Raw genomic sequence first — 27993 nt, forward strand, 5'->3', positions numbered from 1 at the left:
TTACTGTTTTTCAAAAGGTTTGGTTTAGTAAAAAAATAACCAAATTAACCAAATCAACACAGCCAGATTTCTCCTTTGCCTCTGCATCTCTCCACATCATGAACTTAGGATAGTTTATATCTGCCATGATTTAGCCTGTTCCAAACACAAATATTTCTGGGAACTACGGCTGGAGGAGGATTATTTCTGAATCCCAGCTTCACTCTGAAGTCAAGACACCATAACCCTCAATCTTACCCACACTTTGTGTCTTCTTTTCCAAGCTCCCATTGACAGGCTCTGACCGAAACTTCAGGGCTCAGCAAAAGCACCTGAAGTATTTTCATATTTTCTTACAAGCTTTATTTTTCAAAGCCTTCCCTGGTGTTCAGGTTTCTTGCATTTCCTTCTTTTTTTTTGCAATGCTTCGTTGCATCACAAAATCCCACCACCTCGTAAGGAAGATCAGACTTTTCAATGTAACTGTGTGCTTGAAAGCTAAAATGCTGCATGTCCAACAGCCTTCCCTTCCCAGTTTCAGGACTCCAAACTGAAATAATGACACACAATACTGAGTATGTTTACACAGACATATAACAAAGCCTGTCAGTGCAGGGCAGAATCTCCCTGCACTCCTTGGTCCCTCCCTCCCCTGGCAGTGCCAGAACTGGGGCACCAGTACCTGCCCACGCCCAAACAAACAGCGTCCTGCAGCCGCTCCCAGGGGCAGGTGAGGCTGGCACAGGACGCAAGCAGGACAGTGGCAGCACGCAGCCAGGTGCTGCAGAGCGAGGGAGCTGGGCACGGCAGCCAGGTCAGTCCCGCGGGGCTCTGCCACTCTGTGCCCACCCTCGGCCACCGGCGGCCCACGGGGCTGCGGGCGAAGCCGCCAGCCTGGTCAGGAAGGCAGCTGGGATGGCAGGATGTGAGAACAGAGCTGTACTCAGCAGCCAGACACGCAGAGGATGGGAGGGCCGGGGGGCTGCCCAGGCTGAGCCGGGCACGCTGGCAGCACTAGCTCCTCTTCCTCTTGCCCCGCGGCGTCGCCCCGCTGCTCTCGGGGACGTGCGGCCGCCGCAGCCTCCTCCTGTTCCCGGCCGGAGCCACGGAGCTGCTGCTGGGGACAAGAACAGGGAAACAGGGTCTGCAGGGCCCACACAGCACACACTGGGGCTGCTCAGAAGCACTGTGAGCAGCACACACGTGTGCACGTGGAGATGGGGAATCGGGCACGGTTTGGCTTGGATGGCACCTTAAAGCTCATCTCATTCCACCCCTGTCATGGCAGGGACACCTCCCACTGTCCCAAGCTGCTCCAAGCCCTGTCCAGCCTGGCCTAAACGCTTCCAAGGATGGGGAGAGAAATATTTCTCTGCCTTCTCATTTGAGGAAGGTGACAGCACCACAAATCATCCCATAGCCCCTGAGCCCACAGGAACAGGGTCATCACGATGCCTCTCCTTCTGTTCCCAGACCAGTCTGGAACCCAAGGAACAGCAGTAACCCCCAGATTCCTTGTCCATAACTGAGGACAACCCCTGGCACTGACAAAACCATGAGGATGTTCCATCAGAAAAGGCAGTTTGGGGCACAGCCACCTGGAAAGCAGGATGAGAGGTTGGTCAGCATTACCCCCAAAGGAGGGCTTGGGGCCTGCAGCCTTGCCAGGCACTCTCCTCATTTATGGACAAAGTATTTTCCACAAAAAACTCAACAACTATTTTATTTTTAGTCACAGATAATTTTGAAGAAAAAATCTTAAACTAGCTGTATGTAAATGAAGCAGCTGATTTCCATCATTCAGCCTTGGAGCTTAAAATTCCACATAGTGTTGACATGAAAGATGCCACTAATCTGTCAACAGCTTTTGCTAATTAAACATTCCTTTTAAGTGCACTCTGTTTTACACCATCTGCTAGGCTGAGTCCATGCTGCAGGGACTATCCATTTGTCTTAAACTGGGAATTCACAACTGAAAATAACAATGGGCAACTCTGAGATGCTCAGGTCCACACCTGCTGACTGCCACCAGATACACAGGACAGACACAGCAGGAACAAGGTGTGTTTCAGGGCTGCACCACGATGGAATTGGCTCTCCTGCATCCCTCAGGCACAGCCAGGGAGATCCAGGTGAACCCAGCAGGCAGCTCCAGCTGGGCTCTGGTGCTGGGACTGAGCACGTTCCCAGAGCACCGGGGACCCACGGGCCTCTCCAGCTCTCCCCAGCCCCTTCACAGGGGTTTTCACATGGAAAACAGAAACATGATTCAGAGACTTGCAGACATTGAGATTTTAACAACCAAGTGCTCTGCTAACCTCAACCAGAAATAAATCAAAACAGATGCTCAATTCCAGCCTGTTCAACTTGTCAGCCTCACCTACAGCTTTGTCAACAACAGAATTTTCAAATGTAATAGAAGATCAGATTTAATTTTCCATAACAAAGCAGTTTCCTCTTTTTTTTTTTTTTTAATTAAAATATATAGTTATATATCCCTTAGAATAAAGATATTCAATTGGGCATCTGTGGATTCTTGGAGGACCCAGGTATCACTTTTCAAGGATCCACATACACTGACCAAACTGTGCTTCCCAGAACTGTGGGGATTCTTCAAGAATCTGACTTTCCTGAGGCATTTGCTTCTCGGGGATTCCACCAACTTCAAACTGCAGACCTAAACCCATCCCAAGGACTTCAGCTCTTGGATATTCTACTCACCTGTCAGAGGATGCTGAACACGTCTCAGACCCTTCCACATCTGCCAGAATGTCCGAATTGGTGCTGAGGGGGAAAATCAAATGGACAGAAATTATTTCAGCAGCACCTACAGCAATGAAGGGCTCCACTCAGCAATGGCAGCAGAGCCCCTGGATGAGACCCACCCCTAACAGCAATGAGAAATAACACCAACCTACAGTACAGTCCAGGAACTTGTGTCTCACTTCATTTTTAGTTACCCCTGGGGTGTCATTATCATTATTTAACACACAAGACAGTTCTATGTTTATGTCTGTTAAGTGGCAACTACACCACCTCTGTGTTCCCAGGCACCACAAAGTTTCTCTGGAGAGGTAAAGTATACCTTCTTTTTCTAAAGTCTCTCTTAAATAAATCAATGTGACAGAGAATTTCTGTAAGACAGCAGGACTTTTTTTCACCCTTTGCCATTTTGTCTCTCCTGTGAAGTGAGAGTCCTCAGCTGTTACGGTGGCGATAACTACAGAACCAACAGGAATTTGGCTGGACAAACAATACCAGGTTAGAGCAACCTCCAACACATGCACATTCAGTCATACAGATAAAAAGGAAAAATATACCAAAAATGGATGGGAAACATTTTGAAAGTCAACATTGTTTTTACACTCAGAATTAGAAGCCCATCAAAAGCTCATTTTCAGTGCACGAAGTGGATGCCCAGGGAATGAGTTATCATCATATTTCCAAACCCCACTGATGTTCCAGTTGCGTTTTAAAAAAGAACTGGGGAGGACACAGGGCTATTTGTGTGCTTTTAGTCCCCCAAAATAGAAAAAGAACCTCAGGTTTGAGGCCTGAACACGATGTACTTCCCTGCCTTGAAAACTGCAGCATTTATCTCCCGCCGCGTTTGTCACCGCAAAACAATAAAACTGAAAAAATCTGGCTAACGTTCAAACCAGTAATGCGCCCTCAGAATTCACATGTGGAATCCATGGTCTAGGCCCACCAAACTTTTTTAAAACCAAGTACAAAACGTCCTGCAGCGAGTTCCACCTTTGGCCTGCACAAGGAGCCATGAATGGGCCCTTGACGCCACGACCATCGGTCCCCAGAGAACCCAATTAACTCCTGCGCGCTAATTGCAGTGAGGCACCGAGGGGCTGCAGGAGCTGTACAAAGCAGGCTCTGAACTTCAGCTGGAGCTCACAGCCCTTGCTTTCAGGATCTCTTCCAGCTCCCAGTGCTCCACGCCAGCCACTCACTGAAGCAGCTTTGCATCCCGGCTCTGCCCGACACCGACCTCGGGTACAGAGCCTGAGCAGGCTGCCTCTGGAGCTGAGATAACTGCACACCCTTCTGGCACGTGCCAGGGGACAAAAGGGTTTGAGTATTTAAAAATAAAATACTCAAATATGCCATAGCTGAAAAACAAGGCACAGCGAAACACTCCTTCAGACTTTATTCCAACTCCAAATTCAAGACAAATTCCCACAACAGGTTTTCTGTCCTTTTCTGAACTAAGGGTCACTAATCTCTCCCACAATTTTACAGATCATTTTCAGATGAGTCAATTTTTACAGCCAAAATGATTAAAGTTCTTCACCTGAACTGCTCAAGATGCAGCCAGCATCCTGTGGCACAGTGATCCTGCATTTATTCATGCCTCCACGTTGGGAAAAATGCAGCTCCAGTGACTCAGGCAATTCTCCCACTCCATATCCCTGCAGGATTGGTTCCCCTGGTCCCTTACAAGAGTCAACCAAGAGTCAACTCTTCCTTTCTTAACCATCAGCTGGGTTAGACTTCCACCACCCCCAACTTTCTCATCTAATATAAACACACCACCCTAAAGTAGAGAGAAAAAAGCTGATGTAAGTGTGAATGACATGTCTTGTCTAAAACTGAGAGGAGCCAACAGCCCTTTGAATTGGTTTGTTTTAAGGCAGATTAAGTTTCTCCTCGGCCTCACATGAGCAGCCAGCATCCATCCATCCGTCTGTCCGTCCGTCCATCTGCCATGTGGTGCAGACCAGGCTCCAGGCATGTTTTCCCTCATGCTGGCACAAGAAACGAGCTCCAGACCATCTCATTTTTCCAGTGTCATTTGGAGGTGAATGCCTGGATGAGGGAAAGCAGCTTTCTCCCCCTTGCAACCCTGCCAGCACATTGTGCCCCTGCGAGGAACGGGATGAGTCGCTGCCGGAGCAGCAGGCACCGTGCCACGTCCAGGATGAGCAGTGCACCAAACATCTGCCAGGGCTTTCCAGAGCCTCCCCTTCACACCATGGGCCCATGGCTTCCTGCTCCTGTCTCCAGAGAGGTCTGCCAGCCTTGCCTTTGCCCGCGCCCCCAGGGAGGGCTCTTGTCTGTACCAAACCCTGCTCAGGTTCCACCATCTTGCTGCTTTCCTTGACTCTTTCCAGGCTTCCTTAGTTTTCCACAACCCCCTCTGCAGCCCAAGAAGACACCTCTGAGGCTGTGCCTTGGGAAAGGGGAAAGATCTGCTGCACCCACCTGAACTGCTTCCCTCAGGAGCAGTGGGATGTGGTGGCTGAAGCAGCAGGAGCACTCCCTACAACTCCTGCTTTCGGGGCTCAGAGACATCCACGGCCCACGGCTCCTGACCAGGGACTGATGTCCTCCTGGACACAGCCTGGATGTAAGGACTTCCACCACCACCAGCTGGCCCTCTCTGACAGCCTCCCTAGGACTGTCGCCACCAAGCCTACAGTTCCTGCCATTTGCTACAGCTCAAAGTTTTGGGAAGAAAAGTATGAATCAACAGCATAGCAGAAAAGTATCATCATCCTTTCACAATGAACCCACTTTGAGGCCGAAACTCACAGATCAAACACTGTGATAGAAATCATCTCTGAGCCAAAGCAGTGCAAGATTTATGAAGTAAAAGAGTCCTGAAGATCTATAAAAGGCAATTATTGCACTGATCAACACATTTTCATACACTTCTGTCATCTGACAGCAATGGCCAGGGCGCAGGACAACGCTGCCTCCAAACTCAGGCTGAGGCAGCATTTCCAAGCACTGCACCCTGCCAGCTCTCCAAACCCACGTCACCCATTTCAGAGGGCTGCTGCCAGCCAGTGCACTCCTATTTCTGCCTCTTCTGCTGATGAACAAATTATGTAAAGCAAATAAAACCAAGGGCAAGTGACCTGCTAAACCCAGAGCTCAGATCCTGATCGGTGGCTCCTAAACTCACTGCCAAAAAGCCCCATATACTGCAAGAGGTCCCTTCCTTGGGCACGAACCCCTCCTGGCAGAGACTGCAGTCATGCTGGGTATTCCAACAGCAAAGGGACTTATATAGGCTGTGGACACTTTCCCACCAGGATTTCAGAATTCTGACTGTGCTTCAGCATCTCAGACACAGCCAATGTTGGGCTCTGTTTGCTGTTCAAGTCTCACTCTAGTCTTCGGGAAACAACACTTCTGTTGAACGCAGTTTTAAGAAAAAATAATTTGTTTAAAGAACTGCATATTATACCCATTATATAAAATACTTATAATGGAATATTTCCTTTACATAGCTCATTAACTGGCTTATCATTGTTCCTCCTCATTAATTTTCTAATTTCCCTATTGTTTAAGTAGTTGAATAAAATCTGGCTTCAGTCCCAGAAAGTCAAAGAATACCACAGGACCATTCATAGGGAGCACTGCAGTCCTGTGGAAGCCTTGTGCAACTGTGACTTCAGAGCTTTGAAAAATTACCCTTTCAAAGGCAGGGCTGTGTTTTGGTGCTTATCTGTAACACACAGTTTGCTCTCTTGGTGGGATCATCAATCTCTCTAGAGCACAAGCATGTTTGGGACACTGCTACAACCTCCATGTCTGGTCTGGATCTTTTCTCCAGAGGAGTAAAATTCTCATTTGTTCGGTTTTGGCACGGACCTTTGAATAATATCAGTTCATCAGTGATTAGTGTACAATGGATGAATTTCTAATTTTGACCAACTATTCTCTTAGCAAGCATTGACATGAGACTGAAAAGGGACCAACCTTATGAAGGAGAACACAGAAGAATCACTGATTTCTTTGCAGCATCTTTTTTAAGAACAAACATTTCAACTCTGACTTGTGGATTGTTCTGTTACATTCCATATGCTACTCAACAACCTCATTCTGTTTTAATTCATCAATACAACAGCCCTCCATTTAGAAGTGCCCTCCTCACAGGAACACAGCACGCAGATTTGGAATTCCAAATATATTTCCAGTTTTGACATTTCAATGTGAAGAACAATTACTCTTGGCAAAGGACACCCTCTCGTTATCAGAAAAGCACAAGCCTCAGAAAGCCATTACTTGACACAATACCACAATAGTACTAAACCCATCAACATCTAAATCATTCTTGTTTGATTCCTGCTGGATTGATTTCACCACAATTAACAAAATCCCACCCCATGGTGAGGCACAGGCTAAAAGTCTTTCTTTCCCGCAGCTGGAAGGACTGCAGGGCTGCTCCAGCCCTGGCAGTGCTGCCACAGCCCAGGGCCCTTCTGGCACAGAGCCCTGAGGGAGCAGCAGGCTGGGAGGAGAGCTGCACCCTCCAAAGCTGCTCCAGGGCCACAGCAGGACCCACAGGCCTACCCAGGACGTGGGCACTGCCAAAGCCCTCCTGCCCTTCCCAGCAGCTACCAGCAGCACAGACAGCCCAGACAAAGAGCACATGTGACCCTATTCAGTACGTGTTCCTCTACCTCAGCATTTGGAAAGGGGGAGGCTCCCTGCAGCCTCTTTATTTCCCAGAAAACCCAGCACAACACTCCAAAGTGCTCCTCAGCAAGGTCCAGGCTGGCATGAGGAACATTGTGGGCAGACAGGAGGGACCTTCCATCCCCAGCAGGCAGCACCTGTCACTTCAGCTGAGCCCTCGCTGCATTTCTGCTGCTGCCCTCATCTCTTTGTGTGCAGCTGGATGCAAAGGAAGAGAAGCTGCAGGGTGTGATGCCCCAGGGCTCCCTGGGCATCTCCAGCTGCCCCTGCCCGGGCAGAGTCAGACCAGAGGGTCACCCACCCTCTGCAGGTCCACATGTCCCACTGGCAGCTGGGGAAGCTGCTCCAAGAGCACACCTGGAAACAGGACACCCCAACAGGGGCTATGGCAGTGTGACCCAGAGCACTAGCACTGACCCAGAAACGAGCAGGAGAACAGTGCCCTGGTCACAGGGAAGGAAAAGCTGTCGTCATCACTTACACCCTGAGAAAAATCTAGTCCAGTGCTCACCTTAAAGGCTTGTTACACACTGAACAGCAAATAAACTGATTGCTGCCTCTATCAATTTTATAGCACCAGTGCAGGCAGAAAGGCACAGATAGCACAGAGGGTAAAGGCCACAGGAGGGGAAGGGTTTTATTGGCCTATAAGGCAGGTCTGAAGTCAGACAGAAATGGGATATTCTCAAAGGACCAACGACCGAAAGGAACAACGACCCTTCCTGCCTCCCCAGGTGCTTGCCAGCCAGCAGATTGCTGTTTACTGACAAATATTTACTGTATGCTCCCACTCATGCAGGTAAATGGAAACAGGCAGCAAAGTTTGATCCTGAAAAACAAAGACATTTACTGTTTGATGCCCTCTCATCCCCCGAGCTGATCTCCTCATTCAAGGTCTCCCTAGGCTTTCACTCACCGTTCAACACTTCCCTCTGTGGAAGGGACCCCTCTTGATGACTTTTAAAAGATCTTTGTGAACCAAAATGACTTTAGCAAAATTGGTTTCTGTTAAAATATTTCAATTAGATTGTTCTGTTAATAACCAACAATAAAGAACAAGGAGGAAGAGGCAGGTACTAGGGTCTAAGGGGTGGGATATCAAGAAATGTCACTCCTAGCTCAACTGGTGACCTTCAGCTATTTCCTCTGATTATCTCCCACTTCTAAAAACACAGGAAACCCTTTTATTCCTGGTAATGCAGACCTGCATTCTCCTTTCAATTCTGTTATCAACAAGATAGCAAGATTAGCTCTCTTGCTTTCAGACACATAGCAAAAGCCAATCATTCTGTATTTGTTTTCAATTACTTTTTCACCTTTCCTCCAGAAACTGGGGCCACAGGTCCCTACAGCTATACTACTAAAAAGACTGTATCAATGTTGGGACCTCTCTAAATAAAGCTTCTGGCAGATGGGAAGGTGAAGCAGTGGAAGGGACCCACCAAACATCCCCTGGCTCACCACACATTCCACTCCCTGTTTCTGTATCAGAAGGAACACGCACACCAGCAATCCCTTCTGAAGGCATTACAGTTCACATTAAGTGAATTTTACATGTACTTAGCTCTGTTCCTGGAGCCACTGAATCCCCAGGAACACGTGCAGAAGGGACCTGTGAGCACAGCTCAGCACCTCCTGTGGGGCTGGCTGCCTGCCTGCTCCTGGCAGTGCCACAGCTCTGCCAGCCTGCCTGCACTGCGCTCCTGGCAGTGCCACAGCTCTGCCAGCCTGCCTGCACTGCTCTCCTGGCAGTGCCACAGCTCTGCCAGCCTGCCTGCACTGCTCTCCTGGCAGTGCCACAGCTCTGCCAGCCTGCCTGCCTGCTCCTGGCAGTGCCACAGCTCTGCCAGCCTGGCTGCACTGCTCTCCTGGCAGTGCCACAGCTCTGCCAGCCTGGCTGCACTGCTCTCCTGGCAGTGCCACAGCTCTGCCAGCCTGCCTGCACTGCTCTCCTGGCAGTGCCACAGCTCTGGCTCTCACCAGCACACAGCAGTGGCTGCCTCACTGACCTGCACGAGGAGCCAGATGACAGGGACAGCTCAGGGGAGGATGATCTCTGCCATTCCTTCAAGCTGTCAGTGTCACTTCTTTGGCCATCAGGAACTTCTGACTGGAGTGCTTGGGCTTTTCCAGGGACAGCAGCTCTATGATCCTCTTCCCCAGGTTCTACCAAGAGGAAAGACAGAGATTAGAATGACAATGCAAAATATTATTGTTTAGGATTCTGCAGCCCAGAGATAAGATTTTTAAGAAAAAATTAAGTTATAAACATTTAAATACCAACATCTCATTCCCACATACTTATTTTCCAAAACTTTGACAGCTTCAAAGGTTGAATTTCTTTTTGTGTATATTTAAAAAAAATACACCAACCAACAATTCCCTGAGAACCAGAAATGTTTCACTGTTGAGTTTCAAACACAAGGAGAGAAATAAAGGGTGAGAATGTGGTACACATTTCATAGGATGGAAGTTTATTTCAGAAACTAGCAAGCACTTAATGAGTGTTGTTGGCTGCTTGTTCTACCAACTCCCTTCAGCCCTGTATCAGACAGCCTGAGCTTTAAGTTTTACAGGCCAAGTTAACAGGCTTATTTTCAGTTGTGATTTACTTCCTTATGCAGCTAACACAAAGTCAGTACACTGACATTTCCATTTCAACAGGAAAAATAATTTCTAGGCAACACAACAGACAAAAATTGAAAACCATTCTTCTGCTTTTTGTGTCAGTGTTTTGTTCAATGAAAAGATGAGCAATTATCTGAAAAGACACCTTCTGCCCCTCCAAAGAGAAAACAGATACATGTCAAAAATTCTGGTCTGAAAAGACAGACTGGCCTCATGCCATGCCCACAGATATTTGCAAGTGAGTCACTTAACTGACAAATTGCTCAGGACAGTAAGGCTGCCCAGACCCATCTCACTGGTACTGATGTGACAGTCACAGCCATGTCCTGGCTCCACCCAGGGCCCAAACCCTGCTCCTGCTCAAACCACTCCTGCTCTGCCTCTCCAGCAATGGCCAGCACAGAAAGGGCCAAGCAGAACTTTAATTAGAGTGTGGAGGGGCTTCACCATCTTTGGATTCAGCTCAGTTTGCCCTTTCTCTCCTGCTAACAAGCATAATTAAATATCAGGGGCATATTTTTGTCTGCTGAAAACAGCCAGCAGATCCCAGTGAGTCGGTTGTCCAACTAATGAAACACAACTCTCTGAAATTAGCAGGGTAAAAATAGCAAAGGCCTGTGCAATAATGCAGCCCAGCACAGTTAATATTTATTGAATCAAATTATTTAGCACCAGTATACATCAAATCCTTATGGCGCCTTCCCCTTAGACAAAGCACAGCCCCATGTTTAAAAGTTATAAAGACTGGGAAACATATTTTAAACTTAAAGATGAAAAGCAAGATGACGTAAATCAAGAACAGATGATTAAAATGTCACCACAGAGTGAGGCTAAATTACACCAACTAATAGTACAGGAGAGGCAACGGGAGAGATGGAGGAGGAAATTAAAATAAATGAACAAACCAACAAAACCCCAACCAATCCAAACATCAGTTTTAATTCTGTACAATTCCACCACTTCCATGAGAACACAAAGCCAGTGGTGAGGATGCAGACAAAGCCTTGCCCTGCCAGCTTACATCAGGCCACTATTGCCTTCTTGCTTTGCCATGCTGCAATTCCCAGTTTAATACAAAGGCAGTTGCTGCTAACAAGGAACCAAGAGGAAACAGGCTTTAGGCATCTGCTCCCTCCCCTGTAAATCACCTTTTTGTCTTTCAGCTGTTTATAAACAGTCCTCTGGGTGCAGATGTTTTGCAAAAACCCAAACCTGAAATTCCAAGGATTATTGGAAGCTCAGGGAACAAAGTGTAATAGAAATTGTGCAGGTTTGCCAGAACCAAATGAGGTGCTGCCACATTGTGAACATGATGCAGAATGATACATCTGATCCAAGTTACTTTCTACCTGATCACTCTTTTGGAAAAACTCCATAGTTTTACATCAGCTCTTCTCAGAGCCTGCAGGGCAGCACACACGAGACAGAAACCCCAAAATCCACAGCAGCCCATCCCTCCCTTCCAGAGCTGTGACCCCACTACCCAGTAACACATTGCCTCTTCTTCTGCTATAGAGGTTAAAATCTTTTATCCCTGAGACTCCTTAGCTTTTACCCTTCACACAGAATGGATTAAGCACTGCGCCACGGTCTGCACAAAACAATAAGGATAAAATTCATACTGTTGTACTGTTCTCTTCATTTCTTTTTATTCTGCAGAGCTCTGCTGGAAGAGGCAGCACTGGAGAGAGGCACAGATGAAGTCAGCTCAAGAGCACAGGGATTTTTGAGAGCTGGGGCAAACGACACTGCCACGTTTTCCTGAGCGTGCTGACAACAGCGTGTCCCGTTTTGGCCAGGGGGACTCTCCAGAACTGTCTCTCAAACAGATTAGAAACCACAAGTTCTATTAGGCTGAGGAATGCTCTCCTAAATCCCACATTCAAAGACAGATGTTCCCTGCCAAAGCAGGCAGGAAGCACAGGAACCCAGAGGAGACCAAAGGATGCTGCGGCAGCACTCCCAGGGCAGAGCCAGGCGATGTTTGGGGAGGATGGAGAACCCCAGGCTGCTCCTTCCTCCCAGGCAGGGAGGAGCTGCAGCCATGCATTCCCACCTCCCACTATGCTCCAGTGGAACACAAACCACAGCAAGTCAGACAGGGGCAACATCCTGCATGAACAGCCTCAAACAAGGCCAAGCATTTTATTGCTTCAGTCCCAGGACAAAAAATTCCTGATTCCAATCCCCACAAATACTTCTGCAGTTCCCAAGTACCAACCCCCTCCCACAGTAAGGATGCTGGAAGGCTGAAAGGCAGCAAGCAGCACCCACCTTCACCTGCATTTCATGTGGCCACCCTCAGCACCTCCAGCAAACCTGAACCAGAACCTGTCACCCCTTTTCAACCCACTGGAATGTGCCCCAGATAAAGCACATCCACACACACCACACAGAAACCAAATATGTTTATTATGGGTCATGCCTGTGTTCCACACTAAAATCAATAGCAGTAAATCACTTTAAAGTCTGATCTTTATGCTGGTTGGACTTTTTTCCCCTTAAAAGTTCTAGAAGAACAACAACAGATGAAAGACCAGCACTTCTTAGTGTGGTCCAAGAGGGAACAACAAGAAATGTGACTGACCTATTGCTGCTGGCAGCTCTTTGACAGCAACTTCCTCTTTGTTTTGAGCACTTTCTGCTTTCCTCTCACCTATTTTCTTCCACCGTTTATTTACTTGATCCACCAAAAACTTGAATTCACTTCTGTGTTTGTTTCCTGAAAGGTACAGAGCATCAGTGACCAGTCCCACAGGACTAAGGTATGGCACAAACACTGAAAGGACATGAACAGAAATGGACACCAAAAACTGAATTAAAAGCATTTTTGTTACAGCAGATGAAAACCAACCCAGCACTGTGATATGTCCCACATTCTATTAACAATCCAAATGTGTGTCTGTGCTTTCACAGAGCTGCCCACAGTCCAGAGCAGCAGCACAGATGAACATTTCTGTTCATCTGTGCTCTGTGTCATGCCATTACACTGCTGGGACTCAGATCCTTTAAGTAAGTTAATAATGCAAATACTCTCTGCACTTTCAATCACATTTTAAGCACCCCTCTGGTGCTCAGCCAAAGCAATGGAATTGTTTAAGCTGGATACTGCAAATGCTTTACTCAGAGGCTGGGACAATACCTGATGTCCCCCGAGGATGCTGTGGGTCACCTAACGTGGCCAGGCAGGGGGACAGGAGGGGCAGCCAGGTGTGGGTCAGGCTCTGCTCCCAGGAACAGGGACAGGAGGAGAGGAAATGGCCCCAGGCTGGGCTGGGGAGGCTCAGGGCAGACACCAGCAGGAATTTCTTCTCAGAAAGGACTGTCAAGCACTGTGTCACCTCCCTGAGGAGCCCATTCCAACAATGACCACCCTTCCAGTGGAGAAATTCTTTGATGTATGCTATGATAAAACAACAAGTTCAGCCCCACAGAAGGAAACAGATTTGACACAGACTCCCCTTCCCTGAGTAGCTGAAAACACCACATAAGGCCAAAAGTTCTGTCAATAAAAAGCAAGTTCTGTCCCAGATGCCGTGTTTGAGCTGCTGCACTCTCATTACGGAATTCCTCTGGCGCTTCAGTTTTTCCAGCATTACTATCTTTTGTTGTGCTGGCTCATGGCAGAACTACAAAGCTTTTGGAAAAGAAATGTGCTGGCACACGAGCACTGCTCAGCGACGCTGTAAATCACTGTGGTGCTGAACGACACCCCAAGCACATCCCACCAACTGCAGCAACGCAAACCAGCCCCAGACAGAACGACAAATATTTAAATCACAGGACAAAGCAGCAGACCTCCAAAGAACATGGCAAATAGAAAGATTTATAAGCAGAAAAGGCAACAAAGTAATTTTTTTTCATAGATGTATTTCTTTTCCTGTAGATTTTTAACTGTTTAAATAGAGACCATGAAAAAAGCAGAGTGGGCTGAGGGTGTCCCCGAGTCCTGTGGGGCAGAAGGAAATGACAGTGGCTGGAACTGCCAGGCAGAGCTCCCAGCCAGCTCCCACCCTCAGCTTCATCAAGCCAAAGTATTAATTGCTATTTCAGAACCAGCAGAAAAATGCCAACAGTGCAAATTGCCAAGAGCCTGGGGAAGTGCAAAGAAGCAGAAAAAAAGTGTTTTCTCCCAAACAGTTTGTCCTGCCTTTCCCCAGAGCTGTTCACAGCCCCAGTGTGTTTTTTGATATGGAAAAGCAGAACAAAAATACATTTGAGGGTTTTTATTCAGAATTTACACTACAGTTCATTCATTAATTCATCTGGGAATTAAGAGTCTGGGGTGTAAATGCTGTAAAATAAAAGGGGAAAAAAAATCCTTCATTGTATAACAAAGCTTTTCCAAGTCCATCTGTTTTACAGTGAAATAATGGCATTTGATAAGAGTTCTTTAATCTCAAACTGTTCTTGAATTCTAACATACAGTTCTTTTTTTCATGCTTATGATTTCTTCCTTATTTTATGAGAAATAATTACCTGACACCAGTTACCCTTTGCCTCTTTGGTCAGTATTTTTTTATTAATTTTAAAACTGTATCTTCTCACTAAAATACTTTTCTGCCTTCCCCTTTTTCCTATTTTTTTAACTTTCCAATTTTCAGTTAATCTACTTATCAGGATCTCCAAGTGATTAGTTTTGTAGCTGTGCCCTTTCAGCAATTGAAACTCAATCAAATACCGGTCTGTGAAAAATTAAGACAGCATTGAATGTATTTTTGTTCGAAAAGCGTACAACAGGCCAAGCAAACAGAAGCAGGAGCAGGAGGGCAGTGCCCTGGGGGGCTCAGGAAGGCTTTCAGAGCAGTTCTGCTGCACAGGGCTCCCAGTGAGCACACAACAGCACATCCACACCCTGCCCTGCTGCTTCCATGGCCAGCAAGCATGGCAGGACACTAAGAAAGAACAAAGTGCATAAATAGAGAAGCCTGTGGAGGCAATCAGTGTGTGTATTTCAGCTCAAAGGAAAAGAAGAGAGATTTAAAAGCAAAATGAGGTGAAATTTGCATGTTACTTACGATAGTCAGTGTGGATCTCATCTATTTCTTCCTCTGTCTGGTCCTTTGTGAAGGTCAAGCTCTACAGAAATCACACAAATGTTTTTAACATAAATAAAAAGATGATAAAGCTGCAGACTTTGAAATTACAGACTTAAAACTGGAAGAAGTAACTGTTTTCCCCTCCCAGCTTTCAGTACCTCATCACTTTAATCCTCATTTCCAGAACATATCCACAGTGTCCTGCCCTGCTTCCACCGAGTCACCAGGACCAAGCCAGCCCATGAAACACCCAGCACATGTGGGCCATAAAATATTTCCTACCACTGTGCAACAAACAGGCTTCAAAGTCACCAAAGTATCAGATGTCATGGGAAAAGAACAGGCACTATTGCTGATAGGGAAGCATGGAATTTGCTAGCTAAATCCTAGAGAATTCTAGGAAGCAAAATATTCCCCACACTGCCATCGAAGGTCAAAATCCTCCAGCATGGCCAAGGAGAACTTTACTCAAGAATTTTTATTGCAGTAAAAAATTGCTTCTTCTTAAAGGGTTTGGGCATAAAGTTCAGCAGTGCACCCAGATCTGCCCATAACAAATGTGTGGTGTGTGAAAATCAGGTTCATTACAGGATGCTAAATGTGAATTCTAATATGCAAGCTGGGAACTCCCACAATAAAGCAATAGGCAGACATTCCCATTTCTGCTGGCCACCCCCTTGTGAGAACCAAGACAAGTCACTTACATTTTCACCAGGTTTATTACACTCCAGCTGAACCCGAATCTTCTCGTTCTTTTCCAGCTCTTTAACAATCTCTGCAACTGTTTGGAAATACAAGAAAGAGATCACTGAATAAGGAGCTGGGCAATAAAAAGCTGTAACAGCACAGACTGAAACTACCCTGAATTTCAAACACAAACAGCATTAGCCCTCCAAGAGGGAAAGCTCAGACTCCAACCCCAGGCAAATGTGCTTTCCAAATCCTACCAAACCTCCCTCCTGCACACGACAGTGCTTGTGGCACATAGGCCATCATTTAGAGAAACTTTCCATTCTACACTGGATGTTTCAATGGAAGACACAGTAATTGCATCTATTGTTTATCTTACTTTGTCCCCCAGACCACCTCCCAGGGCAGCAGAACCATGTGCAGGCTCAAAAGGAAAGCCCACAGCCCACAGAGGAATTACAGCTGACTTCACCAATTGTCAGACACAGCCAAAGCCTATAGACAACATAACTAACATTTAATTAGAGCCACAGCTATGCAGAACCCTGCACAGTTTACTTTGCCATTTACTTTTACAAATCTCTTTCTGGATTTCATCATGTCCACAGCACTGCCAGGCAGCTGTGGGCAGTTATTAAAACAAACACTTCACCATACAGTGAAGCAGGCAGAACAAAAGCTCATTAAGCTGCAAAAGAATAAAACCTGTTCCAAACTGGTTTAAGCACACTCCAGGAATTTGGCACCTGTGCTTCCTCAGAAGCTCAGCTACTGGTGTTCCACAGGCTCCCTGCTACCACCCAAAATGCATGTCTGCATCTTCAGAGTGGGTTTAATAATTCCCCCTTTGTGCTGAACGTAGGAGGAGTTTGGCATGACTGGGAGAGCAGCTGGAGTGCACGCCACACAGCCCAGAACTCTTCCTTCCCTCTGGAGGAGTGAGGCAGAGGCTGGAGCCTCTGCACCCACCAGCAGCACTGAGAGAAGGCTCAGCCAGCACCCCCAGCAGGCTGAAGCACTATTCTGCACTGATCTTGACTTACCAAGATAAATCCCCCCAGCAATCCAACAGTGCTCTGCCTACCCCGAGAGCCAGCAGAGGGGAAATGCAGACTGAAGCTTTGGGATTGCAGAACCTCCCTGCAGCCTCTCACTGACCTGATTTGGGGTTGAGGGAATCACACTGGGCATTGTACATGTGCACAAACTCCTGGTGTCTCTTGATGAGCTGCTGGCGGGTGCCAGAGGCAGACAGACCGTGCTCCTTGAGCTTCTTCCTCAGATCTCGATCTGACAGCAGGTTATAAACAACTTTGGACATCAGCTTCCTTTTGTGATCAGAACTGCCAAAGGAAAACAAAAGAGACCTTATTTAATTAATACTCCTATGAAAATCAAACTATTTACAATTATTTAAGGGTACTTCACCCACTCAGGATAACATACACATGAAAGAAACTTGGGTTTTCCACCCCAGTACTGGCCATGGCTTACCTGAATCAGCTGAAGAAATACTAAAATTATTAGAACATCAAGCCAAAACTCAAATTAGGAGATTTTTCAGCTTTCTGAAAAAATGTCTTTGAGAAAACCAGTCATGTACCTGAAGGCAGCAGTTCCCAGCTAACAGAAAGGTGGTTTGGTGATACAGAGAGAGACATTAAAGATAAGTCATAGTGCTCTCAGAGGAATAACATCTAAAGCCAAAATTTACTGATTTCCACTGCTTTCTGTCAGGACTCAACATTCCTGGCACAGCTGAGGAAAACATCTTAATTACAGGAAACTGCCAGAGAAAATTCAAGTTCTAGTACAGCTTTTGTCACCTAAAATTAGCAGAACATTTCCTCCTGTCAAATTAGCTCAGGCTTCCCTTCACCTCCTGGTGAGATACTCTCAAACCAGGAAAAACAAAGGGGCCAAAACCCATCTGCAGCCTTATCCATCTTCTGCAACTGCAGTAATTCATAGAGGAACAACATTTAATTGGACATTTTTCTTTCTGCAGCAAAATAAAGCTCAGCTGCATTACTCTGAATTAGAGAGCAGCTAACAGCTTTCCACTGTGAAAATGAGGGACCTATTTGGAAACTATTCAGCACTTTCAACTTATCATATTGAAATTTCAAGGTTAAAAAAACGAAGTCTTACACAAAAACTGTCAATAGTTCTTTTACTCTCATCCAGCCCTGTAGCATGGCTGGTAAACAGAAGATGGATTACCACAATACACCCTTCAGGGAAGCTTTTTTCAGATTCTTTTGGGAAATATAAAAAATTTTACTGAATAATTAAATATTTTGAAAGTCCTGCAGAAGCTTGGTGTCTATTCCAGCTCAGCAGCAGCAGCATGACCTAAGGTGTGCTGACAGCTTTCCAGCAGCCAGCCCCAGGAAAACACCTCACAACAGGTTTAAATCCTAATGTTGGTTGGGTTGCCCCACGCCTGAGAAACAGGGTGTTGCCTGGAAACACATTCACATGTTGGAATCACCCCTGTGGAGCTCTGGGGGCTAAAGAGCAGCTCTGCTGAACTGGCTTGAGAAGAAGCAGAGCTCACAGGCTCAGAGGAGCTGCCAGCAGCACACACACTGGCACAGCACGGGCACTGCCAGGGACCAGCGCTGCCCACGGCTGCCCGTCCCCAGGGGCAGTGCCTGCTGTGACCCCTGCCAAAGGCCTAGGCAGCCTAGAGATTAAATAAGCAGATCTTTAAATCCTGTGAGGGACATGGGTGTGACACCAGGACAGATCTGGCTTATTTTGCCATTTATTAAGAACACAGAAAGCGCTAAACCACTCCAAATGGAAATTAAATCAGATTTCAATATTCATTTACCATTTTTTCATCTTGAAAGCCCTTTAGCTTAAAGACTGCACTCTTAGCATGACTGGGCAAAACAAGAGCTTTACCATAAAATTACTTTCCAATTCAGGGTTCAGGGGAATTGGAAAAACAAGCATTGAAGCACAAATCCTCCCAGTTCTTCAGTCTGATCACTCAGAAATAACAACAGCCTAAATTTCTGCTGTAAGTAAAACAAACTGCAACTCCACTTCTGATGTGAATGTGGTGACCGTGACCAATGCTGGGGCAAAGGCACAGAGCCAAAGGAATGCATTAATCTTATGGAAATCCAGATCTTCAGGAAACCTCAAGAGCCCCACAGAGAGGACAGAAAGGTGCAATTTTTATTCTTTAACTTGACAGCTATTGAAGAAAATGTCTCTTGGCACACCTGAACCGAAGGAAGCAATTCCTTTGCCAAATGAAAAATGGGAATCGGTATTATCTGAAGGGAATTTTAATGCCAGGGAGCAGAAAGGTGACAAGAACAACACACAGACTAAGTTCTCCCTGTGCTGAATTTTTGTAAAGCACTGGCCACTGTCTTCTTGCCACTAAAAGCCAAAGAGCAATTGAGTTGGCAACCCACTCCCTTTCTCAATGGGAGACAATCCCCACAGTGATTTCAGAGTGCTCTACACAGCAGGGAAGCCAGAAACAAACCCAAAGCACTACTACTACAGCCCAGCACAGCAGCTCTCAGCTCAGCAGTGCTCCCACCACCACGTGAGTTTGGAAGCTCTCAGCTGCTCCTTACCTTCGGAGGCTGTCCTTCTTCTCCCCTCTGGCCAAGCAGCTATCCAGATGTTTGTTTATGTACTGCTCTAGAACAGCAACCTCACACACAGGACATTCCACTGAAAGCAAGGGAGAAGGAATTCACTGGTGTGGATATGACAGCAAAGAGCAAATGCTTTCCTCTGAGAAACCAATAGTTGGGACAGTAACAAAGCACACCAGTCCTGAGCTGTTACTGCACTGAAGTTACATGTGAGTTCTCAGAACAGAACAAATAACACTAAACCCTCTCACTGCAGCTGTTTCTGTAGGAGCCTGTCTTGACCAGCTACTTTGCACTTGTGGAAATAATTTCCATGTGATGCATGCTCAAAGATTCCGAAAGATCACAGAACGGGAAAGTTTTAATTGCTCAAAAATAAACAAGCAGTAAAATTTCATGTGAGTTTTAACTTGACAACACAAGCAGATCTGATGTAAAACCACGGCAGGTTTCCTGTGGCTCCTTTCCAGGATTCATCCAGCTAATGAATACATATGAACTTCAGAGTTCCAGATGAATAAATCATGAAACAAAACAACAGCTAAATTTGAACTAGTAAGAACCAAGGGTGTACTCCTACATGGTGTTTTGTTTTAATTTAGGCTTTTAGCTAGGTCAATAGGATGGCTGCCAGCACACCAGAACTAAGAGGGTTCTGCCATTTTATTGTGTTTGATTGGTATAAATGAGCATTTTCATACTTCGAAGTAAATTCATCTTAACTCTCTAGAATTAGAAAAGAGTAATGCAGATGACTCTTCTGGGAGTGTGGGAACAGAAATATTAACAGAACCGCTGCCATGCTCATTTTGAGTTCAGGCTCACCCCTCAAATAACAAACATGTTATAAAATAACCTGCTCAAGGATACAAGAGCAGAACAAATGCCAGTGTCTGTCTAGTCATTAGGGGGAAGGAGAAGAGAAATTACTTCATTTTTACTAAGACTGTTGCACAACTATTGTTTTTCAGTGTTGTTACTCAAAGCAAAGGAATCCATAAGCACCGATTTCCGTTTAATTCCTTGGCAGCAGCTCAAGCTTTCTCATGAAAACACACTGGGAGCAGAGCTGTCCCACACAGGCAGCGGTGTGAAGGGAGCACGGGCCAGTTAAAGGGGAAGGAGCTGAACGGGCCAGCACAGACCAGAACCACAGGAGAAATGGGATGGATGAGTGCCCTGTTCTGAGGGTCCCCTAACACATACAGCCAGCCACACGTGGGGAAGAGAGCAGGACATAACCAGAAATCCAACACCTCACCTTTCCTGACTCCTTTGAGCACAGATGTTGAAGGCTTTTCATGACTTTCGATGCACCCAGGAATCTCTTGTGATTTCACTGTGCTGTCTTTACCACCAAGCTCTGCAGAAGTGCTGTGCAAGTCATGGTGCTCCTCAGTTTCTAAACTCTTCTGACCAGTCCATGCCAGGCCACCTGCCTTCGTGGAGGTGCAGACTTTGTCCTTTCTCAAGGAGCTGTCAATGCCTGGCACCTCTTCAGACTCTGGCTGAGGAACAGGACTCCAGTGGCTCTCGGCAGCCGGAGGCTGGCTGTGGGCCGGGGGGGATGGAACCGGGGGAGCTTCCAACACCAAATTCAACAGCTGCTGCCTAAAGCACCCAGGAGAAAACACTCAGCTAGCACACTGGATGCTGGGGAGAACTTGAACACTTGCTTGCCAACACACGCTCTTTTCTGGCTGTGAAAATGCGAGGACTGAGGGCAAAAGAGGAGGGAGCGGCCCCACACTGGTTTCCTGGACTCATGAGCAGCTGGGTGATGACATCTCATGGTCCCAAACCCCAGGCCCAGGGACAGAAGAGCAAGGGCACAGTGGATGCTCCTGGCACAGCCCTGGGATCTCTGAGAGAACACTGTCACCTGCCCCCCACCCCCCTCAGCACCAGAGTGCATTACCCAGCTTTCTCACTAACCACAGAAACTCTGACAGGTGTGACCAGAGAGCACAAAGCACAGCTAGGCTGGAAGCTCATCCATCATTCAGCAAGCCCAGAGAAAGCAGTGATGGAGGGGTCCAGCCTCTGCCATCACCAGCCTGGCCAGCTCACCTGGGAGCTGATCCTATGGCAAGAATCAGTTCTACATCATATTCAAAAGCCTCTGCATATTGTGTATGGCCCCAGCGTTATCTGCGATACTCTCAAGAACTTAACAGACTGCTATGAGCTCAGGGCTGAGAGAATTGGACCTCCCTGGCACAAAGCAGCAACTGCAGCACAGCTGACAATGCTCAGTTTATGAGCAGAGCAGTGTCCTTCCCTTTGAAGGCTGAGAGATGAATCAAGCAGGTGCCAGCGAGCCCAGATCCAGCAGAACAGCCACTGCCCAAACCCTCCTCAGCTGCTGAGAAGGGTCAGGGCAGGGAGTTAAAAATCACCTGTTTAACTGAAGATGGATGGTTTCTTAACATCCTCCCCTCCAGTACCCTCCCTCTGCTTGAACAACAGCATAAAGAGCCTCCCACTTTTTTCCTTCAGATCTGTAACACCCACAAAAACCAAGTGTCCTTCATCAGGCTCCTGGTTCCCATTTTACAGCCTGTTTACTTGTCTATTGCTGAAGCAGCAGTGAAGCAGAGTTGCTGGGAATCTAGGACTTCCACATAAATAAATTCCAAGGAACAGACAGAGCTGTGAATCTTCCTAGGAAGAACTCACACAGAACAGTCTCAACTGCACTAAAAGCAATATATCTCCTTAAAATTCCTCCTGCAGTCCTGCTCAATCACTGTATCAGCAGTGACAGCACCTGCTCTCTCGAGCTCCCAGAGTCAATGTGTTTATTCCTCTGACTCACTGTCAGAGTAACCCTGACTCACTGTCGACTTACCCTGACTAGGAAACAAAGATTAACTTGACAGTAAAAACATTCTTCTTCCCTATGGATGAAGAACACCAGAGATTCTTTTCAGCAAGGACTACTACTTTTCTACTTTTCTATTTAGGCAAGTATAACTCTTAACTTAGCAACTCTCTGTTGCTAAGTTTTCGAACAAGGTGATGCAGAAACTGACACATTTTCTCAAAATAATCTCTTTAGTAGAGGGCAATGAAATAAATTCTTTACACTTCACACAAATCTTTACCTGTTATTTTTAAAGACACCATCCTCACTGCAACTGGTAAGAAAACTCTTCATTAAGGTCAGCTTGTGCAAATACTGCTCCTCATCTTTCTCTCCTGGCCAGAGCCATGAATTCTGCCCCAGAGCACAGACAGGTGAGGGAACAGAAAAATGCTCATGGCAATGCCCCCCAAGCTCCTGCCCTGCTGGGGTCAGGGTGTGCCCTTCAGCAGGGCACTGCACAGCCACAGCCACTGGAGCCTGGTCAGGACTGCTCCTCTCCCTTCACAAAGAAACATCCATGGCCATGAGGAGCCCACCTTCTGTACAGAAACATCCACGGCCAAGACGAGCCCACCCTCTGTACAGAAACATCCATGGTCAAGAGGAGCCCACCCTCTGTACAGGGAGGGAGCTGCATTCCCAGACATCCCCCACAGCTCATCCTGCAAACACCTAATGCTGACAGAGCACAAATGGCATCAGTGCTCTGTCTGGTTGGAATGATTCCCATTCCCTGCACATGCTGACCTTGGAGCACAGCTTTCACTCTGCTAAGTGCCACCAACATTACCATTTTCCTCCCCTCCAGGCCTGACTTAAGAAATGGGTTTGCACTTTGTGAAATGCTGAGAAGATTTAAGGCCTAATTTTCATAAACATCCAACTACCCAAGGCTCAGAGTCAAGTTAGAACATACTTGATCTTTCAAACACGCTGAGCCCTTCCACCCCTGGACTGTGGATTTGGTTTTGGGGACAGCCAAGGGGAAACAAAGCAGATGGAGGAGGAGGGGGAACATGGAATGCTGTCCTGTACCAACACCAGCAGGACAGAGGAGCAGCGCTGCTGCACTGAATGATTCCCACCCCACGGAGAGCTCTCTGGACAAGCAGTGTCCCTCAGCTCAGAGACCCAGCCCAGTGCCAAGCCCTGGCCACCCCTGGCCCTGCCTGCACTGCCCCAGGGCTCTGTCCCATCCGAGCAGGCAGCAGCAGCCCTTCCACCCCTACCCTGCCCTGCTTCCCTCCCCCGGGCCCCACGGGGCTCCACAGCCCCACTGCTCCAGCTCCATCTGAGAAACTGAGTGAACTCCAAGGCACGAAAGGAAAGGTTATTGAACCACTCTCACTGCTAAGATTTATATTGATCCATTAAAGCAGTCCAAAAAAAATTAACATTTAAATTCAATATCATAATGGATCCAAGTCAGCACTACTTGTTCCACACAAAATCAGGCATTAACAAAAAAATAGTAATCCATTTATCACTAGGAAGCATCAGAATTTAAGCTGAAACAGGGGAACTGTAGGATTTAAATTACTCAAATAAATCAATTAAATCTAGTAGTGGTCATATGGAAGATTAGATCTATCTACATTCTATGATCTTCATCAGAGAAAAATTCTCTCATGAAATAAAGCCATCAGCTGAACTATGCTTCTTTTCACTTCCAAAGCCAAGAGTCTCATTGACTTCCAGCTCCAAGTTAATTTCAGAGAAAAAGATGAAAGTGCATTTGTCTCCTACAGAGACAGGAATATCCATAGAATTCCCAGCAAATCACTGAGTAGCTTCTCACAAAAGAAACCAGATAATACCAGGAGCTTCATGTATCTACTGTTGTAATACATGTTGTGATATTTTACCAAGTCATATTTATTCTGTTGTTCCTGTCTTTTAAATGGATGTGAAGCTCAAAAATTAATTAGAAACAAACAGAAAAGGAGCTAAAAGATCGAGATGAAAACACAGCACTCCATTACTTTCCTTACTCAAGAAAACTCATGTTTTTAGTCTTTCAATGCCTGTATTTTTTCTAGCCAGTGACTTCACCAAAAGAACGCTCTTGCTAACCACTGGACAGAATCTCCCCTGCACACACAGGAAGGATCTTGAAGAAAATCTTTGCTCCCATTATTTCCCCCACAGAATCCTGACATATCTATTGACTTCCTACACACTGGCAGAGACTGTAACTTCCAGAGCAGCTAACCAGACACAGAACCAAAATAAGCTTGTAAAAGCTCCACATCACTTGAGTGCACAGTCACCTTCAGCCAGAACACTGCAGGGTTTTTCCAAAGGGTAAACATTCATCTTTGACACCACAATTGTTCTGCTCAGTTCTCACACCCTCCTCTGCAGGGCTCTGAGCCTGGGGGCACACACAGCCACACCTTGCCAGCTGCCAAGCCAGAGAGAGCAGCCATAAAATTGCAGACAGACCTTGCAGAATTAAAGCTCTTCACTAGATCATCTAAAATCCGGTTGTTTTTCAGGTCAGATTCCGAGACTGCCTATAAAAGAAATAAAGAAAAAGAAAAAAAAAACCAAAACAAATCCAAACAAACAAACATTTAAATGCAGTGAAAACAGCAAGTGCCCAGAAAATGTTCAAGTGATCAATAACTTGCTTCTTGGCTTGGTGCCTCAACTACCCCCACTAAAGTGCTACAGGAATTAAGATGCTTAAAGTGTAAACACTTCTTCCCCAAAAATATCTCATATTAAAGTAACTGCCTGAGAACTTAAGTCTGGGATATTAAGGTAACAGGCGAAAACAAAGCATAAAGCTAAAGCAACAAAGCCCAGTGTGCCCAGGCTCCAGTAATGGTTTGTTGCAGCACAGGTCTAATAATTTTGGAAACCAAACCAAACCATCTTCTGAAGGTGGTAAGAACCTTAAGCAACAAAGCATGAAAACTGATGAAGGGAGATGTTAATCTTCTGATTATGGCATGAAAATATGAATTATGAGTTGCCTCTGTGCATTCAGTTCATTCTTTTTAAACAATTTCTGATTTTTACCACGCTGCAACTCTCTCTGCTCTTATTTTTAAAAAAGCTTTTATTACTTTTTTATTCTATTTTTACTTTGAGATTAAATGGGGCCACTCACACACAGAAAATGAAGCGCTTACGTTTCAGCACTGCTGGTTTAAATCATGGAGTATTTTAACAAATTAATGTTAAATGTTTTGTGACAGATTGTACACAGTCCTGACCAAACCTCAGGCCTGATTCTCCATCCCCTTCTGCCTGCACTGACAAAGGAGTACCTCTGGAACAGAACAATTCCAGATGCAAGAGCACCACACTTTGCCCATGCAATCAGAATTGATTACTTGGCACAGTCCAAAGGCAAAAGCTCCTAAGATTTGCCAAAAGATTAAAAATAAACTGAGGGGGAAAACCACACTTACCACACAGCACGTTGGACACTGCGTTTTGTAGGACAAAGACTTGCGGATACAAAGGGAACAATCTGGAAAAGGGAACACATCGTTGTGAGCATTATTCCAAGTGCACATCCACATCCTTGCTTGTGTATTTCCTTGTTGTACAACACACACAAGCTACTCCACAACACACAAATATTGAAAACACACCATTTTCACATGGAATTATCATTGTTGGAAAAGAACCTGCATTTTATTCAAGCACATTTCAAATATCAGCTCCTCCACCGAAAGCTGATGTTTGCTTCCTTTTGTTCCCCAGTGCAAGAAAGCCTTCCTCAGCCCCCACCACTACAGCAGTGGCTGCACTGCTCACTCCCCCACAAAAACTGGGTTTTTGACATGACTAATGCTGATCACTTTCATCTGCCTGCACAGCCCCAGACAAACTTACAATCTCCTTTCCCCCAGGCTCTTCTGCCCCTTTCCAAAACAATACCAACTTGCTGTCGAGAGAAGAGGCTGGAAAGGAGGGCAGACAGCACTGAAATGCTGAGAGACAGCTTAATGTCACCTCACCATCACAGGATGCCTCGACAGGCTGGGCGGTGAAACACACTGTCACAGTACATTTCTGTGTTTGTTACACTTTGTCAATTTATCCCATAGCTTTCACAGCCACTTAAGGATTTAAAAAAATCTCATCATTCTCCAGGACAAAATTCCCTCACTAGATCATCATAGGTCAGAGTTTCAGCACTAGTTCCTGAAAAAGATCTATATTTCATAGGCCCTCTGAGAATGCATCAGAAAAGCAGCAGAAGCATTAATTAATCCCAGAATGGTTTGGGTTGGGAGGGACCTTAAAGCTCATTTCATCCCACCCCCTGCCCCTGCCATGGGCAGGGCATCTTCCACTAGACCAGGCTGTCCAAGCCAAATCCAACCTGTTCTAAAGCACCAATTAACACTTAAAACCACATATCCATTTAAATGCTCAAAAATTACTAGACACGTAGCAAGAAGTGGTATAGGGTGAGAAAGCCATTAAGAAACAAACTTTAACTGTAGGAATAGGAATGAAGTGGCAGACCCAGGCTGCCAGCATCCAACACCCCAGCAGCCTCCCATGGCCCACGTGCAAAGATTGCTGCTCAGAGCCATGGCTGCACCAGCCGCCAGTGAAGAGAATTCCCAGTTCTGTGGCTCCCCACTCTGGCTTCAGTGGTGACAGCTCTGCCAAGCTAAACTAAACTTCACTGCCAAATGACAACGGCCCCCTTCAGGGAAGGAAGTGCTACAGTTTCTGAACCTAACAATCACAAGCATTTATTTTAACGTGGGAAAAGGCAAGGTACTTCCCTCCTAATCTGGCTTCAACAAAGCACTTGGGGTCAGGTTCCAGTCGGTATCTTGCAGGGCAGACAGAACAGCATGGAAAATTTGAGGTCTTAATGCTCAGCACATAGAGCTTTGCATTTGTACCACCCTCAAGATGTTAAGAAAGATATTTACAGTAAGAATGCCAGATGCCACATGCTTGTGTTACAGCAGGAACTACAGCAGGGAGGGCTCTGGCTGCTTCCATCTTGCCAAGCTCCTCCCAGCTTCCACGGCAAAGAGAATCGAGGCACCCTAGAACGGTTTGGGTGGGAAGGGACCCTGAAGCCCAGCCAGTTGCACCCCCTGCCATGGGCAAGACATTTTCCACTGTCCCAGGGTGCGGCAAACCCCACCCAATCTGGCCTCGGGCACTGCCAAGGATGGGGCGGCCCCAGCTGCTCTGGGCACCCTGCGCAGGGCACCACCGCCCTCCCGGGGAAGCTTCTTCTGCATCTCCCACCGAACCGTGGGAAGCCATGCCAGGCCCTGGTAAATCGTTCCTGGCCATCTCTCCTGCAGGCTCCGGAGCCTTCTGCGTGCCGGGCCGAACATCCCCGCCCGGGACCGGCCGGGCCGAACTTCCCCGCTGTCCTCCCGTCCGGCGGGACACGGCCCCGCCGCCCTCCCGCGGCACTCACAGCTGTGCGAGCACTGCGGGATGATCACGGCGATGCTGAAGTAGTCGAAGCAAATCCCGCAGCGCAGCAAGTCATCCACGGCCTGCAAGGAGAGCGGGTGAGCGGCGGGCAGGGCCGGGCCGGGGCACCGCCCGCCCCGGGACCCGGCCCGGGACAACCCCGGGACAACCCCGGGACCCGGCCCGCACGCACCTTCAGCGGGGCCAGGCCGGGCGGCCACGGCGGCTCCAGCAGCGGCATGGCCGGGCTCGGTCGCTCCCGCCGCGGCCGCGCTTCCGCCCGCGCTCCCCGCCGGCT

General features: G+C 46.9%; 1 protein-coding gene across 2 annotated transcripts; it reads right to left on the reverse strand.

Moving 5' to 3' along the window:
- Positions 1–27981, reverse strand: RAD18 (RAD18 E3 ubiquitin protein ligase). 2 transcript variants are annotated; one of them, XM_021542574.2, is made up of 13 exons: positions 27889–27981; positions 27697–27778; positions 25700–25761; positions 24723–24793; positions 20670–21019; positions 19385–19484; positions 16938–17122; positions 15794–15870; positions 15069–15129; positions 12638–12772; positions 9432–9588; positions 2701–2763; positions 1–1093 (listed from the first exon to the last, which is right to left on the reverse strand). In XM_021542574.2, the coding sequence occupies exons 1-13, from the start codon at positions 27934–27936 to the stop codon at positions 994–996; spliced, it is 1491 nt and encodes a 496-aa protein (XP_021398249.2). In that variant the 5' UTR covers positions 27937–27981; the 3' UTR covers positions 1–993. The 2 variants fall into 2 exon arrangements, with proteins under 2 accessions (XP_021398249.2, XP_021398248.2); XM_021542573.2 differs by having other exon boundaries at positions 1–1096.
- Positions 27982–27993: the final 12 nt, after the last annotated feature.

Source organism: Lonchura striata, chromosome 12 (assembly GCF_046129695.1).
Source record: "Lonchura striata isolate bLonStr1 chromosome 12, bLonStr1.mat, whole genome shotgun sequence".
NCBI classification, from domain to species: Eukaryota; Metazoa; Chordata; class Aves; order Passeriformes; family Estrildidae; genus Lonchura; species Lonchura striata.